Here is a 22,741-nt window from a genome sequence, read left to right on the forward strand (position 1 = left end):
CAGTTTTATCATAATTACCAGATCAAAGAAGCGGAGAGAAGGGCAGTCATACATTATTAAACAGTCACTGTGTGTGTGTCAGTGTGTGTGCACGCTTGTGTATGTTAGACACGTACATAATTGATAAATAATACAGTGATCTTTTACCGGGACATTTCTCTGTGCAAAATGTCCTCTAAACAAGGGTTTCTTCTCATGCTTATATCTTATCTTTATGTTCTGAGGTTCCTCTCACACTCTGATGAAAGTTATTTTTCTAGCTGACCCTAAAGGTTGGTCTTTTGACCTACCTTCCATACTAAGACACACACTCAAACACACACAGTCAGGCAAACACACAGATCTGCATTCAGGAGAAGCTGAAGGTCAAAGAAGCATCCACTTTCTCAATGAGATTTTGCACTGAAGGCATTTTTTCTACTCTGTGTTTCCTGTGCATAAGTATGGACACTTACCAGCTCTTCCAAATGGAAAATGCCAGACGAGTCCACCAGTGCTGTGTCTCACAGCAGAGGACCAGAAAGTATCCAGCAACAGTTACTTCGACTTATATTTTGTTCTTTGATTGGAGGACATGCATGTGTTGAAACTTAATTACACTCATCTGTCCGCTCACCACTGTGTATTCAGCAATGTCATTATATTATACAATAATTGTAGGTTTTTGCAGCTTGTACTTTGTGCTAATGACAGTCATCAGGCCTGCGCGCTTATCCATTGCTGCAGTGTTGGAAGTTCAATTTGGGGTAGCTTCCATTTTCTACTTTCATCTCATCAGCATCACATCTGTCTATTAAAAATGACCTTTTCATTCTCTGACGTCTCCGTCCCTCGTCTTTCAGCTCCCTCTCGAATCTGCTCTCTAGAGGCTGTAATAAACCTGTAGTTAGCTGTTAAAACCATGTGCATTTTAGACTAAATGGCCCCTAGCGTCTCCCTGCCTGCTGTTGGGGCTCACGGCCAATGGGCCTTAAAATGACTTAATTTCCTATCTGCCTCCTGGGGGAGCTTTTAGGGAAGCTGAAAGCTGGTCACAGCCCTCAGAGAGTGAGTATCAGGAAAGCTTTGGGCTGGGTGGACCCCAGCCGAATCAAAATCTCTATCACTTTAATTGCCATGGGCTCTGTCCACACAGAAATGTATCATGGTGATACTGGTGTAGAGTTGCACTCAGGGCAGTCTCCGCACAGCCTGTCCATTGCTGTTAGTGTTACGTTTTCTCATAATTTGTTTCGCTTATTGTACTTGTTACACTTGAATTTACTTTTGGTATGTACTGTATGATGTTTTTATTTTACAACCGATTAGTCTTTTGGTCCATAAAATGCCTATTAAAGCGCCAAAGTTGACATATTGAGATGACATGTTTTATCAATCCAACAGTTAAAACCCAGAAGATATTTATATAATAGAAGGAAAAAACTAGAAAGCCATCAATTATTCACATTTGAGAAGATTGGATCAGTTAATTATTGGCATGTTCTTATAAAAACTGTGAGTTGATAATCAGATTTAATGTTGTTTTGATCATAGCACTCTGTATGCAAAGCTCACATCCTGTATAACATAATAACATGTGTTGATTTGGCAATTCTAACTTGGAGACAGTGACACAGACATCTGATGAAAAGCGATCAATATAACCTCCACCTATAGCTCGTTTTAAATGTAGCTTAACCAGACTCATTAAGTTCTGCATTTGGATCTCTGTGTCATTAGGTCTTGGCTACACATTATTAAACCGCTCTGTTTAAATAATTAGATGTGTCGTTTGTATGAGCTCAAGTTATATTGAGCCAACAGCTGAAAATAATTTGTCGTATTTTTCTCTTATCGCCGTTGATTTCTGCATCTCCCTGACCTGACCCTGAATGAAAAATAATTAAATGCTCGGTTTCAATTAGGTGATTTTTTTTTATTCCATGTAGACAATTGGCTTCAGAACAGCAAAGCGCTCAAATCCGTGTTTTTTCGGTTAAAATGTTTACCAACATCGATTCCCTCATTGGCAGTATTGTTCCTGGCTCCTGTTCCTCCCTTCTGGCAAGGTTAATGTGCTGTGTTTATCCGTGCCTGGGTGTGCACTTGCACATGCGTGTATCCTTGTGTTGATTCTTTCAGCAGCTGTTTTCTATTCCTCCTGCAGCTCAACATATTGATGTGATGGTGTGGGATGGTTCCTTTAAGGGAAGCCAAGGCTGACTCCTGCCCTCAAGGTCACTTTGTTGTGCCAAAATCAAAAGCCCTGGGTGACTGACGCACAGAGCTGCAAGCCTGAAAAGTATAATTGATTCACGAAGGGAAGATTGTTTGTGAGTTGTTGGGGGGGAAACATGAGGCAATGGATGGCGGTTGAGACGATGCAGAACGCAGAGCAGAAAAATAAAAAGAACAGAGTTTAGAGTAATGAAAAGAAAGAGGGCAGCAACGTATTGGCATTAAATGGATGGGGAGCTCAGGGGCAGACGGATGAACTGCAGCGTTCGTGGCTCAAATGCAGATCATGAGTCGGCATGTTGGGAGGGCGAGTGGAGAGGAGTTAACTTGACCCAGCTTTGAATGTACACTTAAACAGCTGTGACCCACCTAGTCAAATACACAACGCACAGTCAATAGGTACTCTGTTCTCTAGTGAGGAGCAGGAATGATTTCTGCTCAAGTGTCTTTGACCTGTGCAGTGATTGCCCATCAAAGACAGTGCCCTCTTGTGTTTTCACTCACAATTCAGTGGATTAAATTGGAGGGCATATGGACCTATGGATTGTTTTTCTAAGTAGTAGTAGTAGCTGTAGCAGCACATACTGTACATGGTGAAATCAATTTCCTTTTCTGCTATGAAGACGAACCCATTTACTGATAGAATAACCCAGTGGGTATTCGCACTGGGTGATGTTTGCGTACATAATCCGATTATTCTTGAAACAATTAATCAATTATTTATTTATCAAACAAAGATTCCAAACGTTTTCTGTTTCTCTCCGTTTCATAAAAATTGTTAATTGGCTGTTGGAGCTATGGTAGTACAAAATAAATGATTTCAAAACGTCAGCATGTACAGTACTGTAGGGAATGTATTTATACGCCGTTAAAAACAGCAAATTAATTCATGTAAATTAATTCAGTCAGTCACAGGGGCGGGCCGTGGCAGCGGAGACGCAGGCGGTCGCCTCGGGTGCAAAATGCCAGAGGGAGGGAGGGGGGGGGCAACAAGAGAGGTTAGACAATAGATTTGTGTTTCTTTTCTGCTGCAGCCGGATGCCATTAACATATTTTTTATTAATCATTGTTGCTCTAATGGCATTATCAACCAAAACAGACTTTTAATGGCAAAATAGATATCCCGCACCCCCCTGAACTGTCAGTTGGCAACGTGATGAATGCTGTCTGTTACCATGACGTGATGCATTTAACCAATGAATGCACGACATAACGCATCATCCAACACTGTTGTCTAGGTCTGCCTTTGAGTGGCAGCTGCAAAATGAGTCAAAAAAAAGAATTAAATTATCAGGAACACAAGGCAGGAAGCGGAAGAAAGATCAAATATAGACATAAGAATCACCCATCTTTTCTGTTTAGTCACAAACAAAAATCTCACCGAGGGCGCTCACGTTTCCTGGTGGTCAGTCAGCTCATCTGTTTCATCAACTGACCTGTCAGTTGAAGCATCACATCCTGCTGCATAAACAGCATGTTTCCTAACTCTTAACTATCATTATTTTAACAGCGAAAAACGGAAAACTCACCTGTCAAACCCTGAGTGTGCGTCTCCATCCACACTGCACAGACATACTGTAAACTATAATAAAACTGCAATAACACAGCTCAGCACCTCTGCTCTCCTCCCTCACTGTGGGTCCTCGAAAGTGTCTGCAGTTAATGGGGTTGTGTTAGTTAACAAGCCTGTGAAGTCCATGTCAGTTACATTATCACAGCGACGCACAGACACAGGCGGTTTTATCAGGCCGCTCTATGGCGGTGGCGGCAGACAGCTCTGAAATTAGTAGCTCAGCCGGGGAGGCAAAGAGGCAAATTATTACACATCGCCAGCTGTGCCCGAACACCAGGAATACCAGCATAGGGGTTGTTGTGCAGACAGACACACACGCATTAATACGCACAAAGTGTTATCTTCACAGTGGGCTTTGCCACGGACCTTCTGAGGTGTGAAGTGTGTGCAAGGTGCAGAGCTCCACACTATTAACAGCAGTGTTGGCTTTGGCATCGGGAGAGGAGAGGGCAGCTTGGCGCAGCCAGCAGTCACAGCAATTTACAGGTCTGCCAGAGAGAAAGAGGTCGACCAGAGGAGAGAATTAGAGAGCATTTAGAGCTGTGAAATAGACTGCAGATGGGGAGAATGAGCCGCTGGTGAATGTATGATGTGTTCACGTCGACTTTACTGCAGAGATTTTATTATGGGGATCTAAGTATGTTTGCTTTATTATGCAACATTTGGCACAGTGAGTTTCAAATGATGTGTGTGTATTAGTCGAGCTAAGTTGGAGATTTTTTTTTTTTTTTTTTAATTCCAAGGTTTAGTAGCAGAGTGCCTGGCAAATGCCAGATAGCATCAGCATTTGTGTTCAGCACCATGATAATCTTGTTTTACGCTGTATTATTTTCTTACTGTGACTTGCAAATGAAACCTCTGATCTTTCACTGGTTTACTCATTAGTGTAGATTTTGTGTAGACATATGAATGCATTCCTTTTTTTTTTTTTTTTAATCTGCCCATGTGGAGTAGATTCAACATTTTCTGTGACAGTTTTTCTCCAGTCATATTGTGGTGTTTCCAGTGGACGGGTCACTGAGACAGGAAGAGGCCAGGCTGTCGAACCTCGGTGCAAAAACTGAACAAACAACATCAAGATGTTTTAGATGACAATGTTGTTGAAACCACTGTGGTGTCAGACTGACTGCAGGGTCATCTCTCCAATTCTCTCCTCTCCTCTCCTCTCCTCTCCTCTCCTCTCAGACTGAACACAGACTTAAAGACATCTGGAGATGCCTCGACAGCACCACACTATTGAAAACAACCCTCTACCTCAGTGTTTGTCATGACAGTATTCCCTGTCTGGCTTGGCCATGGCCCACTATCTGGATGATTTTGATGTCACAGGAATGATACTGAGTCCTCTCTCTGTCTCTTTTTCTGTGTCTGTGCAGAAGGGATCTGCAACATGACAATGGACTCCAACTCAATCACAATGCCCATGTCGGACCCCAACGCCTGGGCAACAGCTATGAACAACCTGGGGATGCCTCCGATGGGAATGACTGGACAGCCACTCATGCCAGGTACAGTACCTCGCTGTCCAAACTTCACCACATGTTGTACTGACAGTTAGTTTCAATGATCCACTGGAACAGACACTGTTACTGTATTCAGTTATTTATTTGCAGGCATCCTAAACCAGTTTTATGCAGATGTCGTGAGGCCAGAAATATGAAATCTGTCATTTTGGAAAGACCAGAATGGCTAATGATTGTTGCACAATACCAAAAGTCTTCTCATGATTTATATTGTTAAGCAGTGCTACATCTTAGCTGGTAATATCATTCACAGACATGTGCATTTTTAGTGAAAGTACCCGATGTCCCGTCATCTAATTTCAATACAATAATACAATAATGGTGTAAAATTGCTTTCAGCTCACTGTAAAAAGATACAAATTTCATTAGAAACACAGTTAAAAACACTGTTAACAAGTTAAAGGGATAGTTCAACATTTTGGCAAATTGGCCCATTGCCACAATCGCTATAGTCATAGCAGTAGGTTCATTACCTTTAATTGTAGGTGTAAGCTATTTTCAGTACGGCGGAGCGCAGCAGCTGGCTGCTCAGAGCTACGCTATGGAGGCTAATGGAATTTCTTGGTTTCCCTCATTAAACTCATCAAATTCAACACCCCAAAACTCCACAGCGCTTTTGTAGACAAGTTGTGAGCTGCACAACCACCACGCTATGAGATAATGACGGAACGATACGAAACGGAGCCGTTTTCGAGGTAAATACAGGGTAAATACGGAGACTGCTTGCTGAAAAACTGTCCCTGAACGCAACGCGCATCAGCGGTTTTGTATGAATTTACCTCGAAAACGGCTCCGTTTCGTATCGTTCCGTCATTATCTCATAGCGTGGTGGTTGTGCAGCTCACAACTTGTCTACAAAAGCGCTGTGGAGTTTTGGGATTTTGTATTTGATGAGTTTGATGAGGGAAACCAAGAAATTCCCTTAGCCTCCATAGCGTAGCTCTGAGCAGCCTGCTGCTGCGCTCCGCTGTACTAAAAATAGCTTACACCTACAATTAAAGGTAACGAACCTACTGCTATGACTATAGCAATTATGGCAATGGGCCAATTTGCCAAAATGTTGAACTATCCCTTTAAGGACACAGTTAAAAACACAATTAAACAAAGAAAAAAATGCTATGACATCATCATTTTATCTTCATGTATTCACTTCAGAACTGTAGTTTTAGCTGCTAATCCTTTCGCATCATATCAATTTTGTTAATTTTTGAGTTAATTTCCTTTTAATATGGAAAAGTTTTAAACACAATGAGAGACATAAGAAAATGTAAAACCTCGGTGGAGACATTTTAGCTTAAATCTGTGTCTAAAGGGCTGACTGTCTTATTGCATCTAAAATAGACCATTTTAACTCTGTCATTTGGAGGATGAGCAGGGTCTTTTCTTGACATGTGAAGTCGAGGGTTTGTTAATTAGCCGCACTGCCTTCAACTCCACTGCCGCTCAGGAGTGTAGAATATCTGCCTTGAGAAGGGTATGGAAGTGGATGTTCGACTGCTCATTTAAAAGGAAGTATGCTAGAATAATAGGATGAGCTGAGTCACTGAGCTGGGTTTGTGATGCTGTAATCAGTCTTGGTATGGCATACTGTACACAGGCAAGGCGAGCTCTGTCTGAAAGAGGCTGATATGACTCAGTCATTCGAGATCAGTGGAAAAGTAGAGGGTTTTGTTTTCAAGAGCTGGTAAATGAAACCCACTGCATACAGTATCTCTCTGTCGTCACCTGTGCGTGTTCGTTATCACTTCCTTTATCTCTTCAACAGCTTTTGACACTTTTTCTCTTAACCTTTCCAGGTCGCTGGAATATGTGTATAAAATGCATCTATACACAGGTTCCCATGTGACACTTTCTTTCACACATATTTGACTTCATGTCAGCTGTTTACAGTCAAATTGATCATGAATGTGCACAGTGCATTTGATCATTTGCTGCCTAAAAAAAAGACAAATCAACCTCTTCAAGTTTATTTATTGATATTTTACAACCCACATACACACACATATTCATTTCAGCCTTTGTGTTTATATGATGTTAAAGGGATAGCTCAACATTTTGGCAAATTAGCCCATTGCCTATAGTCTGAGTAGGTTTGTTACCTTTAATTGTCGGTGCAAGCTATTTTTAGAACGGCGGAGCAGAGCCGTGAGCTGCTAGCTACGCTGGAGGCTCATGAGATTTCTGCAGAGACTTGCCGAAAAACTGCCCCCGACAGGAAAGTGCATCAGAGGTTTTGCATGAATTTACCTCAAAAACAACTCTGTCTCGTAACTTTCTGTTATTATCTCATAGCGTGGTGAATGTGCAGGTCAGAACTTGTCCACAAGAGCGTTTTGGAGTTGTCGGATTGTGTACTTGATGAGTTTCATGAGGGAAACCAAAGAAATCCGATGAACCTCCGTAGCGTAGCTCTGAGCAGCTCTGCTCCGCCGTTCTAAAAATAGCTTGCACCCACAAATAAAGGTAACAATCCTACTGCTAAAACTATAGGGATTATGCTAATGGGCCAATTTGCCAAAATGTTGAACTATCCCTTTAACAAGGATTTGGGCTCAGCACATGTCAAAAAGTCTGTTGTTGTTAGTTTAATGCTATCTTTCTGACGGGTTTGGCCAAAATGTGACTAAAGCAATGGACTTTGCGTCCTTTGATTATTTCACATGTGCACTAACAACCCCAAAAAGCATTGCGTAAGCTACTGTACTCTGATCTACCACTGTATTCACCCTTACCGATTGCCTCGCCATCCATAACGTTACGTTCAGCAGCAGCGCCCTCCCACTCTCCATATCTCTGAAGAGTTATTCTGCCATGTCTTTTCTCCCTCCTCAGTAGAAAGCCTTTCCCTAAAGCCTTTTATAAATCACTTCCCACTTCTTAGCTGAAATGCACTTTCATATTTGAAATATGCCAGGCTTGTGTCTATGTGTGTGGATGCGTGTGTGTGTGTGTGTGTGTGTGTGTATACTCGCAGACGAACCGTCTTCCAAGTGCACTCCTCAAGAAATATTAAGAGAAATACACACATATACACACACTCACACACACTCAGGCCTGGCGTATTTCAAGCACGGTAAACAAAAGCCTTTCTGCTAAAAGAGAGGGGACACAAGTAGCAGAGGAACTTCTCATAAAGGCAGAGGGAAGCGGAGGAGCTGAACCTAATGGCAGTGAAAGGGACTGGACACACACCGAGCCGGGCTCTGTATATCGGGAGAAATGTGCACTTAGTGTGACCAATTCCTGTCATTGAACCCCATCTACAGTACTTAAAGGGATTTTTTTTTTTTTTTTTTTTTTTACAGCAGACGTTCTCAGTTGTGACAGCAGGGAATGCACAGGTGTAACCAATAACATTAACAATGGCTCCATCCCGTTCTTAGTTGTGTTATTAGAGCCGTGCCAGAGATCCAGCAATCCACACCACCGGAGCCTTTTAGCTCGCTCACAGAAATGGAATGTGGTAATTAGCGATGTTATTAGCTGCACCTGTGTTTGGCAGAGTCAACTACGCTGCTCTAAAGACGCTCTGCTCTACAGACGCTCTGCCACTTCCTCCCTCCAGCAACACTCTCCACCAGGTGCGTGGTGGTGCAGACGGTTTGTGTAATCGGAAGGAAAACTGAGTAAGAGACCTTGATCTGTGAGCAAAGGAGAGAGTTGGAAGCCCTGATCCCCCCCAGACATATGTTTAAGATCCTGGAGAGATGTAGCTATGGTTATTTACAAAATATTAGCATTATACTGAAGTGCACTTTGGCAGTGTAAGTATTTGTTATAATGTACTTGAACTAAGTTTTACCACATTTCTTAAAGGGGAATAGTTCACCAAAAAATGAAATTCAGTCATTTCAACGAGAGAGCGCGCCCAAGGCAAATTCAATACAGGATTGTTTAGGCTGTAAAAATGTCCTAAATGACGTCGTTTCGAGTAAACTCTGGACTATATCCCTTCAGGACACTTGGATTGCAGTGGACGAGCAGTTGAATATTAAATGGTTTTTGTGTAGTTTTATGGACGTTTTTGTGTCGGGCCCTATTACTCTCATAAAGTTTTTGTTGGACTACGAACCGGCCTCCCGGGTCTTGATGCACTTTGAGGAATAAAAAACTACTCAGGAGTATTCATCAGCATGAGGGTGAGTCACTAATGACTGAATTTAATTTTTGGGTGAACTATTCCTTTAAAGAATGGGTTAGTTGTTATTTCATGATGTATAGTACATATTAATTATGTTATTTGATATGTAACTGTAGCATGAAAGGAATACTCACACTAATGAAATTGACTGATTGAATCATGTAATGTTCTGAATGAATTAGTAACAGACTGTTTGTACTCTGCCGCTCTTTCTTGGATAAAAGATCTGAGTAATTCTCCGACCACTGAAGATGGGAATGATTCACGTGTTTACGATTGAACATTCACTTTTGACAGCTTGAAACTGTTGCAGGATGATTGCAGAGTTGGACATCTGAGGGTAGAGCAACTAGTATTCTGCTTTGATAATTTAGAGTGTGTGAGTGCTATCCCACATATCCAAAGCTGCCAAGGTTGGCAGGTTGAGGATTGGTGCACCTGGATTTGAATTACATAACGGTCAACCAACACCTGTACCGCTGAGGATGATAAAAGTGCTGTTTGTCCCGTCCTAACAAGTGCAATAAAGTAAGAAGAGTGGGGGAGATGTGAGTGAAGTGCAGTCTGTAACACACCCACACACAGTCCTGAGGAGAGCTCTAATCAGGCGAAATAATTAAACCGTCCTGTGTGGGTTTACCATGGGAGTGCAGAGCCTTTAAGCCCAAACAGCCTCGGCTATCAGAGGCAGTTTGCAGAGGGTGGCGTAGTGAGGAGAGAACGCAGGAGACGGAGATGGAGGGGGAGGAGACGTGTGTGAAGATCACATCTGCGTCTCCTCACCTGAGAAACAGCTGCTGTTTCCTCTTCCTCCTTCCTTTCTCCTTCCCTTCTCCCCTCCCCTCCTCTCCTCCCTCACCAGCCCTAAATTACCCAACATCTCATTTATGTCTCATTACAGCTGAGTCAGCCACTGTCACCCAGAGCTACATCCGAAACACACACTGTTCATCTGCTCTTCACAGGCCTGAGCTCCTTTACACACTTTAGTCTGCACTTAGTCGCACTGAAACGCTCATCTGGTCTCACACAGTGTGCGATGAAGGTGCGTCGAATCCAACACATGACAAGTAATTACAACAGCGCTGAATTATTAATGTATCTGAAAGCTAATTTAAAACTGATGAGGTGATATTTTTTTCTTTCCCAGATGAACAAGAAAAGCTACTTATGATTTGAACATGTCATAGATGTGCTGCTATTTTATCATCTCACTACACTTCAAATGAATATGGCGTATTGTACTCGCAGGCCTGTGTATTCCACCCATGCACACCCATTCTAAAATCTCCGTTAGCGGCACTACCCTCTAGACACACACGCAGTTTCACCTGATGTCACACGCTGTCATACCGTCACGCAGCGCTTGGCACCAGAGCACCTTGTGCCTTTTGAAGGAATCCGGGTGGATTAGTTATTGATTCTCCATCATGGCTGAACATCATCGTTGTCTCCTTTTTGTTTCACCTCTAAACAACAGGGGAGCATTCGGTCTCTCTTTGTCCTTTCCCTGTTTGATCTGTGCATGTATTTGTGCATGCATGCCAGCAGTCATATGTTTTTGTGCGTGTAGGTTTAAGTGGGCTTTTAATGCGTTAGTTTCAGGGTCATTCATTAAAAAGAGGCCGTCTGTGCCTGAGTGCTTTCATTACAGTTTGCCTCTGTTTCATTCACTCTGGGCCTGCAATGTATTTCTTCACCACAAAGTCTTTTCTCTGCCTCCAGCCAAGTGGATTTATCCAGACAGACAGCTGGATAAACAGACCACTGTGGGCAGAGCCTTCAACACACTGCAGCCTCACAAAGCCTGCTGCACGTCTACAATAATGACAGTTTTATTTCTATACATGGCCAGGGCAATGGGTTGTGTATGTTTGGAAGTTATTGTAACATGTTTGTGTTAGAGAAGTGTTTGGATAGAGAGAGAGGGACTAGATTGAGACATGAATCAAGTTTGTATATACTCTATGGCCCCACACAACCTCGAAATTCTTCTCCAGTCCAATCAATGCTCTTTTTGCACTTACTACTCTGTTTATGTCATATTCTCATTCTTCGTCTCCATATGATCTTTACTGTTGCTACTTCTGTGTCCTACATAACATATATAAGATGTATTGTGTGTCCATCCTGAAAGAGGGATCCCGCCTCTAAGACTTTTCACTGTTATGAGTTCTTGTGTGGAGTTAATCCTCTTCCTAAGTGGGGATTCAGAGCGAAAACAGCCGTGCATTAAAACAACACAGTGCTGTTTTGGTGCAGGCGAGCTGTTTAACATACTGTAGTGGTGAGACTATTAAGTAACAGCCAGGAAGTTAAGTTTGAATAACAGCTTAATGTGCTTCAGTAGAAATACTTTCTACACATTTACCAGGATTCAGGGCTTACTGATTGATTTCACATGGCATTACTACTAAAGCTGAGCCTGGTGCCGGTCTTTTGTCCTGTGATAGCACCTGCACTGCCTCAAGGATAGAGGGTGTCATAGTTTGTGCAAATTGTAAAGCGGTGGTTTTCAGGCAAAATATGTGATTTTATGATAGAAAAATAAAATTGACTCAACTTATGTAGCCTGATATCAGCAGCTGTGTCTGACCCAGCTCAGATTCCACTAAAACTGCTCTAGGACGTGAGGAATCAATAGTAGAGACCCCCTTTATGATAAAATACAATTCGCTAAATCCAAGGAAAGCGTGCAATATCAGTTCCTCAAATTGCATCGAGTCCAAGCCACCAAGCAGGTTGCGTAGGGCTTAAAGGGATAGTTCAACATTCTGGCAAATTGGCCCATTGCCATAATTGCTATAGTCATAGCAGTAGGTTCGTTACCTTTAATTGTAGGTGTAAGCTATTTTTAGTACAGCGGAGCGCAGCAGCAGGCTGCTCAGAGCTACGCTATGGAGGCTAAGGGAATTTCTTGGTTTCCCTCATCAAACTCATCAAATACAAAATCCCAAAACTCCACAGCGCTTTTGTAGACAAGTTGTGAGCTGCACAACCACCACGCTATGAGATAATGACGGAACGATACGAAACGGAGCCGTTTTCGAGGTAAATTCATACAAAACCGCTGATGCGCGTTGCGTTCAGGGACAGTTTTTCAGCAAGCAGTCTCCGTATTTACCCTGTATTTACCTCGAAAACAGCTCCGTTTCGTATCGTTCCGTCATTATCTCATAGCGTGGTGGTTGTGCAGGTCACAATTTGTCTACAAAAGCGCTGTGGAGTTTTGGGATGTTGAATTTGATGAGTTTAATGAGGGAAACCAAGAAATTCCATTAGCCTCCATAGCGTAGCTCTGAGCAGCCAGCTGCTGCGCTCCGCCGTACTGAAAATAGCTTACACCTACAATTAAAGGTAATGAACCTACTGCTATGACTATAGCGATTATGGCAATGGGCCAATTTGCCAAAATGTTGAACTATCCCTTTAAGGGGAAGGGTAAATGGATAATCTATGTGACAGTCTCAGGCTCCGACTCAGGAGAGAAAAGGCGACGGAGATGTCCTGGTAACAAATGAGAAATGTCTGATGGGGAGGAGCTTTCAGGGCAAACGTCAGCCCAGGAGAGCAGGAACCTGCAGGACACATGACCGACAGTATCGACCAGAAGGTGAGACGTCAGGGCAGAGCTGAGTGTAAGGAATCTGACCCACATGTGACAGAGAGGGGTGAGGTCCATTGTGTCTCTGGAGGACATATTGATTGGGTGTTTCTGCCCTGATAATAGCTACAGCTACAGTCTGGGATTCTGCTTTTATTGTTATCAGCATACTGAACGGTATACATTTCAGTGAAGTGAAGTAATGGTGCAGAATATACAGAGTTGAATCAATGCATTGATGCTGTGGAAAGTGAAGAATAGTGGTTTTACTGAGGCTTTACAGTACCTAAACCCCAAGATGTCAATGGTTTGGTCGGTGGACCTCTGTTTATTTATACAAAGAACAGACTTCCTGTGGTTGTAGAAAATTTGAGAAGTCACAGAATTTGATAGCAGGAGTTTTTCCTCAGGTCAGAGGAAATGATGGTGAATGATCCAGGTTTTTACAATTTGTTTTGTTTTTCTAACCAAAAACAGTCCAGGGGAAATTCAGCTCAGAGCCGGTTAGGTTTTTGTGATTATCACAAATAACACCATTGCTGATTGCATGGATTCCCGGTGTTGGTGTCTGTTTGTTTCATGAGAACACAGTAAACACTCCTGTCCTGTCATGAACAAAACACGGACGAGTCTTGTCATAATTGTCAGCAACATTCAAACCTGGAACAGTGAGGAAAACTGCAGATATAGTGTTATCTTTGAGAACGGAGCAGAAATTGCTGCAGCAACAGCAGGAACCAACATCTGGTTTCAACATCTTTGACATGAGAGGGAGAGAATATCCTATTCCAGGAGCGTTCACCACGTATTTCCCCAGCCCTCATCAGTGTTCTCTCTAGCACGTCCAGACTATAAGCAAAAGCACATGTACAGCTATAGAGTTCCTCCTCAATATTTCTCTGAAAATACGTACAGACCTCCCAAGATGGTTTTTATTATCCAGGACACTTGTATGGTTCATGTAGGCAGCTCCTCTGTGGAGTTGGACTCGTTCCAAAGACTACACCAGAAGTCTGCTTTCTTTCTGACAACATTTAGACAAAAAGTCTGGGGAGTAAAAATACACCTAATTTTGTCGGGTGTCAGTTTTTGTCTACACCGCCATAGAGGTGTTAATTGAATTCTGTGTTTTTAGCACTGAGATCACAATAGTGGTGTACTGAGAGTCCTGACAGCTCCATGCATGTAAATGGGAGTGGAAATACATTAGAAGTGTCATGTCATCTGGTACAGCGCCACCTTTAACACTGACTTCAATAATACAGATATTATCCAATTAACACATTTCTGACAGGATCAAATGAATTGCAATAGATGTTATGTAAATACAACACAGCGGACCATCTTTTAGTGATAGGACTGATAGGACGGTTGCAGTAATGCTTTGTGTTTTCTGTTGCCTAGTTTTCTCATTTTATTTGTATCGTCTGACCTTGAGAGTTAAGTGTGTGTGTTGCCTCACCAGTGACTGCACCGCAGCCCAGCCCTGTGGAACATCTTAGGCATGTGTAATGGGCTTCCCTAATAACAATAGATGTCTATATTCCCAGGAATGATGGGTTTGATCAGCCCATTTGGTTTCATCACATTTCTTTGTCATATACTGTATGTGTGGAACGAGGAAAAGATGATAGCTGCCCTCACACACAAACACATGCAAACACATACACACACACACTCTCCCCCATAAGGAAAACATTTAGACATAGACATGTACTGTATTTGCAAGTTTATCAGAGTTAATTTAGATGCACATTCTTGTGCTTGAACACACACAAACTCAAAACACCCTGAGGAATAGATAAACAGTGCTCCAGGGACAGACGACCGTTCCCTGAATAAACAACCACTCCTTTGTCTGTCGGCTTCATCCCACTCATCTTCATCCCTTCCCTTGCGGTCGCCACAAGCCTCCTCCACCAATGTACACACACCAACAGACACAAAACCACGGTGGAATATATGAAAACTCAGTGTCATTCCCTGTAACCTATCATCAAAGCAACGCTCCCCATATGAATGAGGAGTGGCTCCCACACACAATATGAAACAGAGTCTCCTTATTCTCACACATTAGCTCATCCTAATGTCAGGAAATACATTAGATGACACACATTTTTTGCCATAAGCGTTTTTCCAACTCTTGGGCTAGATGCTGTGTCATTTTCTGCTGACTGCTCAGGAGCTGCACTGGGTACAGTGCCAGAGGTTTTTGGCTGGAGTGTAGGCGGACAGAGTGGTGAGGCAAAGACTGCCTTACTTTGGATATACAGTATGTCTGGTAAATAATTAAAATAAAAAACAGAGCGGTAGTTATATGTCTACTGAGGAGGGACTTTCAGACAGTTGTTCCTATCCATGGCAGATGTATTAGATTGTGGTTTAGATATTTAAGTATGGTGGTGTCAGATAAAGGAGATGGATTTTTTGGAAAGGAAACATAAAGAATCTGATTCTTATTTAGATGCCGGAGGAACAGGGAGATGAGATCACTTTTTTTATAAACTGGAAGGTTTTTTTTTATTATTATTTTGTATCCTGCAGGTGGATAAATGTTCTTCTAAGAGAAATGAAGTCGGGAGATCTTCGTATGAAAATGCAAAGCAGGCGACTCTTGGCAGAGTTTGAGTGAGACAGATTTCAGCCACTGGTTTGGTTCCAGGTGGCGTGGCTAGCTCGCCTCATTAGAGAATATTATCCAGCATGCCTCACAGCAACTGCCTACGTCCCTCCAACCCCCACCCCGCCACCCCAACGCGCCGCTGACTGCTAGAAGCGACGTTTACCCCAGGAGTCAGTGAGGAGAAAGAAGGCGTCGGGGAGAGGAGGACGACATTAATGAACCAGGAGCTTCTCACAATCAAAATGTCTTTTTTAAATTTTTAAATCTCTCTGGTCCTCCTGATTGATGGGCAGCTCCAAATGTCATTACTTTGAACAAACCCCCAGGAAATGCATTGTTTAACATCACAAGTATGTGATAGAGAAGAATGAGAGGGAGAGGGGGGAAGACTGTGGGCAATAACCTTTGCGTTATCATGTGTGTACTGTATGTGCAGCCATGTGTGTAACTGTACAAGGAAGAGGTGTTAGCGGGGAGATGTTTGTGAATTTCAGCTTTTCCAACATGAGAGGGAATAGAGACCAAAGCTCACAGAGAGGCACAGTGAAAAGGATCACATCACGGCTCATGTGTGGGAGGACCCAGCCCCAGGTTCCTTTTGTTGTTCTTCTTCTAGAGGACCCGCGCGCTCTCAAAGTGTCTCAGTGGAGTTTCTACCGAGTCAAAAAGACCTGCTCTGCTCTATCATTGCGTGCACCGCATATTGGCGCAGAGTATAGGCTGTATCTCAGCTGAACTGTTAAATACTGTATGCATAATGTATTATTTTCCTTTTGAAAAGATTGCAAAAAGGAAATTCTGTCTAAAAACACAGTGTGTACCTTTTTTTAAATTGTTAAAAGTTGAAATACAAAATGCAAAAGCAGAATTGTCCAGATTGGAGAGACAGAGACAAAGACTGGTCCAAATCCATCTATGTTTTCTGAAGGTGTTCTACACCAATGAGCTTTTGAGAGAAACTGTAAGTTTCTGTAGTTAGCAATGTAACAAACAGTTATTTTCATGATCATGTTGTTTGCCCATTCTTTTCTTGATTACAGGAATTGTTTTGTTTGTAAAAAAAAAAAAAAAAAAAAGTGTTGAATACTGAGAAATTCCCCAAACCCCCACAGTTTGCCAAAGCTCTCAGTGATTTGCTTGAATTTGCTTGTTTTGTGCAAGGCAAGAGTCCAAAATCTGAAGATGCTTATTTTATTAGCATAAAAGAAGAGCACAATCCTAGATTGCAAGTAAAAGTCGTGCTGTCCAAAAGTATCAAAACCTGAGGAAATAGCACAACATAACACACCATTTCATATTAAACTGTCAGAAAACATTACATTTATGACGCCAACACAGCTTCTGTAAAATCTATTTTTGGCTGGTTCAAGAAAATGTTTTAACTTTTTCCTTTTTGTTTATCAAATATCAGTTGTCTGATCAACTGTCCAGTTTCCATAGATTCAGTTTGTCACCACAGCTGATTGAGAAAAGCAGGTTATGGTCTCAGAATTGACTTTCGTAACAAAGCTTGATGTTATTGTTACTTTTCACTTTCAGAAATTAGATTTCTCTGAAATGTCTCTCAACAAATCAATAAACAGACCATTTAGGCCACATAAGTCAACAACATCAATAGTGCACTACTCCAAATACATGACACATAATAGAGGGAATCTCTGACCAGACACTGACAGTCGCTATTATACTCAGAATAAATACAAAATGTTTGCAATGTTGAGAAGTACGGGTAAATCTAAGTGTGATGTACAGTACTACAATGACACACTCATCCACTCATCCCTGTAGCGTTACGAGCAGTGGTTAGTGAATGGATCTGCCTGACAGCTTGTTCTGTTATTTTTATGAAAGTGTAGCCCAGTGCTCGGTGGCATCAACTCTTTATTAACCTCATTCTACCTTCAAATGATCGGCTACAAATGTGATTTAGGATTGATTTTAAAATCTTATCGATCCCCCTTAATGTTGCTGTTGGACCACGGCCTGGCTTTATTTTAAAGCCTTTTCTCTATGGCAGTTACACTGTGATGGTTTACACTACAGAGAATAAAGAAATAGATGGTGACAGGCAACAAATGACCCAGGTAGGACACTGCCATTACAGTAAATGCAGCTTATTGAAGTAAGCTACCATGACAGGAGTATTAGAGCAAGTTAAACACTTTTTCTATAAGAGGATAAAATGGGAAAGAAATGAAAAGTTAATTAATATAAGTCAGTTCTCTCTAACATCCAAACCCCTTGCACCTTGCACGTTCATAACTTTGAGATTTTGTTCTCTGCAGCTGTTACAGGCACAAAATGATGGGAGGTTGTTGTTGTTGTTTTTTTCCTGAAACTCTGGCTCACACCACAGCATGAGCAGTCAAATCCACCTCTACGCGTTTTCATATGCAAAATGTGCTGTAATAAATAACTGAAACAACACAAAATACATTTAAATCTGCAACATAACAGCGAAATCCCTTAGAAAACTGCATAAATACATATACATTGGATGAAAAGCGCCAGTGTGATCTGCATGTTCATCTGTGCCTGCTTACAGCCAACACAGTAATGGGTAACAATGAAGGAGGGAGGAAATAATGGTATGTCGGTGATAAAAACATGTCCTCCGGCTACACTGTCGAAAAAATGAAGATGAGAAAACTCTGCTGTGGCTGGAAATGCTTAGGAAGAAGTAAATAATCTGCTTTATTACACACAGTTGTGCTACATGCTTGCTTCAGTTTTCAGGCTCTTAATGAGTGAGGATAAATACTGAGGGACTGCGAGCTGCACTGCAGTGAAATTATACCAGCCGTGCCCTGATGTAACCAGATCGTGCCCTCTATAAGAGCAGAAATCTAGTTTCCTTTGGGCCAATATACAACATATGAACTCATAAGCATGTTTCCTTATTCTACCCCTGAAACAGTGGAGCATCGGCTTGGCAGAAAAAATGAGCATCATCTCCAGAAATATTATTTCCAAGATATTTTTACAATGTTTTTGCCTGTAGGGCAACCTCCCACAACACTGCATTTAGTCTTGGTTTATACTACGTTTTGTTTCCTCAGTCCTCTCTAATATGCCGTGTTTGGTATTCAGGCTGGCTATTGCACCAACCTCCACCCTGTTTTTTTTTTTTTATCATCCCTCCTGTTATCCATCTTCCTTTCCTTCACCTTAACGTGCAGAAAAAGTCATCAATCGCCAGGCAACTCGGGACCCTCTTATCACCTGTTTCCTCTCACTCTGATTCTTAGTTAGAGACTGATGGTGAGGTCATCAATAGTCCTATATTTTCCATCCATCTTCCTTTTAATGTAGTTCACCTGGCTCACTTTCTTTTTGGTTTGTTTTCTTCTCTCTCTATCTATCCTCTGTCTCTCTTTCCTCATTTTTGTCCTCTAGCCCGTTGTTTTATCAGTCCACCATATTTATTACAGCCTCTCCTGCTCCAGGGACCTATTGCAAGTCTTCTGTAATGTGCATATTTCTTGATTCACCTTCACTGAGTGTCATTTAATTCATCCATTTTCGCTCTTACAGTAGATTTAGAGGAAATCACTTATGGGGAAACGTGCTATCTATTTCCCGGTAATGGTGTATACTGTAGAACAGTAAATATTATTTGTCCTTCACTGGATATTGCTACTGAAGATCAAAACTGTCGCAGCTGAAATGGAGCCCACATAAGTTTTGCTGATGCCATTCTCTGTTGGTGAGGGGAATAGTTCTTCCTCTTATTGCTATTGTAATGTGGCCATGCATTTTTATTTAAAGGCATAACAATTTTAAGTCACAATAAAAAAAAAAAAAGTTGAATCTAAAACATCAAATTAACCCTTTTGGACATTGTGAATCTCAATATACAGTATGTTGAGTTCAGAAGTGAGTTTTCAGTACTTTTCCATCATGTATCATGTTGAATTTTATGTTTGACACTAAAGAGGTTCCACACTCCAGGCATCTGCTGCCACTGTACCGATACCAGGGGATCACATCTGCATACTTACGATCAATAAAAAAAAAAAGAAGAAAGAAAGAAAGAAAGAAAGAAAGAAAGAAAGAAAGAAAGAAAGAAAGAAAGAAAGAAAAGTGGGATAAACCAAAGGAAATCTAAGTATTGAACTCTGAACTCTCACATTCTCCTCCCTTACTCATTATGTTACTTGTTTGTTTCTACATTTCATGATTCTCATCTCATCATCTGTCACAGTCAGCAAATAGCACCGTCTCTAAAATTGTTTTTTAGCCCGCGTGTCAGATTGATTTTGTTACATGTCTAGTATATTACGGTGTGTGTATAATCTCTAGTGAAGGATTTGTTTTAGCGTGCGGTGCTCCTGCATGCACATACACATACACAGGTGCATAAACATCGCGCACCCTGCGGCATAATTGTCAACTCCAAATCCTCTGCAGGTGACGCCGAGGCACATACCGGAGGCCAGTGTCATTTCCATTTCAAAAAGCTCCATAGCGGGACGCTAGTGCACATAAAAGCACATGTGGTGGCTGAGGATGCCAGGGCTTGTGTGTGTATATATGTGTCTGTGTGTGTGTGTGTGTGGGTGTGTATGCATATTTTCCCAGCTGCAGTGCATGTCAATATTGTAAATAAAGCTTAGGTTTTCAACGCAACTGTGTACATTATCTATAGGGTCATCACTCAAACAGCAGGAGTGACAGAGAGTGAGTCGATAAAAAATTTGTAAAATATGCATGTTGTTTACAAGATGATTTATTCATGAATGGCTGTGTGTTTTCCATTATGTACTTGCTGCTTGTGTGTCACCGGTGTCGGCAGAACCGTCACCGAGGACGTAAGCGCGCAATGGGAAATGGAAACTTTATGGACTGACGTGACACCTGTCCAAAAAAGTCTTGTCTTTTTGATGTTACTGTCGGTGTTACATCTTTCTCATCTCATTCATATTTCTCTCCCTATACCCTCAGATTTCGACCCCAACCTCAGCATGATGGCAGGAATTACCCCCATGAACCCCATGATGCCCGGCCTCGGCATCGTGCCCGCACCGCTCTCCCAGGATATACCGACCATCAAGGAGATCATCCACTGCAAGACCTGCACCCTGTTCCCACCGAACCCCAGTAAGCCATTACTGTATATCATACTAATCCTCCACCACCGCCACCTCTGCCCCCACCTTTTCTTCTACCACTGTAAGAGAATCACACTTTTAAAGGTCTCTGATTACGTAACATCTTATGACAGCTTAACAAAAAAAAAGCTCTGTCATATCTCATGACCCTCCTCAGCTTATGGAGTTCTTATACGATAGATAGATAGATAGATAGATAGATAGATAGATAGATAGATAGATAGATAGATAGATAGATAGATAGATCATTTATTAATCCCAGTAGGGAAATTCAGGTGTCTCTCGTTCATCCAGACAATTAAAAACGCAGACCAGTACATACAATAATGGGACAATAACATAAAATAAAATAAATAAATAAACACAAATGAATATACTGGACATATAGTTTGCAGTGTGTAATTCTTGCACCTATTTCTTATTATTGATTAATCTGTCAGTAAATGATTCATAAGTGGGTAGGGGTGGGTATTGCCAAGGACCTCACGATACGATACGCATCACAATACTTGAGTCACGATACGATGACGATATTGCGATATCCAAATTTTGCGATATATTGCGATATATCGCGATGTATTGCGATATTCTACATAGTTCACTGAAAAATGTAAAAGGCATTATGCATCTTAAAATCCGAGTTGTATGTACATCAGACGATAGTGATAATTCATGGGACAAACTGAGTCAAAACAATGCAATTCAAATTATCCATGCCATTTTATACAAGTGCAAGTTACAACAACATATTTGCATGTACAACACACTGTCTGAGGTAGCAGTACAGTGACACCTCGCGGAGCAGAGGTGCGGAAGTCGTACTGGATTTACGTCTGAAACATGATTTATTATTTGAAAAAAAAATCGATATTTAAATATTGAATATCGATATCGTATTGCGGTATAAAGTATCGCAATATGCCATATCGATATTTTTGCCCACCCCATAAGTGGGTTTATAAACTGTCAAAAGTGGCACCCCCTTGATTTGAACACATTTGATAAACTATACCCAATTTCAATCACTCCTTAATTTTCTCGAGTGCACAGCGCAGTGTGGAAATTTGCCTCTCACTTTGTATAATCTGACTGGAGGTGTGAACCAGCTGTTAATTATAGCTATCTCACCTTCACCATCCAATTATCCAGAAGTAGAAAAGAAGTCAGCAGGGATGTGATCTCACCTTTTGCTTTTCAGATTTCAGATTGCAACAGAAAAGTCTCAACACGGTATCTTCTCTCTCACACAAGTATAACATGTCATCTTCAAGGTGAACTCAAACAAAAATCTCCACATTGTTTTGCCTCTTGGGAGGTTATAATCCTGTCACAGAATCACACCACACTCTTGTCATTGGCAGTTTTTTTGTTCTTCTTTACCACACCTATGAAGCTGTTTTACAGGTTTGCTTGTATACCTTGTCTCTGCATTATTGCTCAGTATCAAGCGTCGCTGTCACAGCAGGGTACAGGAAGAAAGGCTGATTAAAAGTTCAACTGAACTCAGGAATATATAGCGCTCAGGGGCAAACACAGCGAAATGAACTAGGTGCTTTATGCCAGGGACACGTATAAACCCTGAGGCTCAGAGCGGGATCAGCTAGTCGCGAAATTACCCAACAACTTGGAAACCCGTCACGATCACTCTGTGACAGAAGTAGAATTGTTTTCTCCGCTGTGGCCTGATGAGTCTGCATGAAGTGTAAAATTGAAGTTTTTGGTTAAAACTCGTGTTGTTTGTGCCTCCAAAAGTCTGTTGTGGTTCAGTCCTCGGTAATGCATGGACACAGCGCTTAATTATGGACCTTTCTGACTTTCTACTTTCTTGCCTCTCTGCCCGCTCTGTCCCAGTTACTCTTAACTCGCTCTTTTGATCCCCATCTCTTCTTAAGATCTCTTTGCCTGTCACCGGTTAATCTCTAAGCCAAGGTTTTTTTGAATAGGCCGAC

The 22,741-nt window shown here is 41.7% G+C and overlaps 1 protein-coding gene across 4 annotated transcripts in view; it reads left to right on the forward strand.

The window, feature by feature from the left end:
* enox2 (ecto-NOX disulfide-thiol exchanger 2) overlaps positions 1 to 22,741 on the forward strand; it is a 184,864-nt gene that overhangs the window by 122,301 nt on the left and 39,822 nt on the right. For all 4 annotated transcript variants that reach the window (XM_083980582.1, XM_083980583.1, XM_083980584.1 and 1 more), the window contains 2 exons: positions 5,167 to 5,298; positions 20,626 to 20,781. In XM_083980582.1, coding sequence (XP_083836708.1) covers positions 5,167 to 5,298; positions 20,626 to 20,781 — 288 coding nt within the window. The remainder of the gene's footprint in view (positions 1 to 5,166; positions 5,299 to 20,625; positions 20,782 to 22,741) is intronic.

The sequence above is a fragment of the Trachurus trachurus genome (assembly GCF_905171665.1).
Source record: "Trachurus trachurus genome assembly, chromosome: 10".
In the NCBI taxonomy this organism is placed as follows: Eukaryota; Metazoa; Chordata; class Actinopteri; order Carangiformes; family Carangidae; genus Trachurus; species Trachurus trachurus.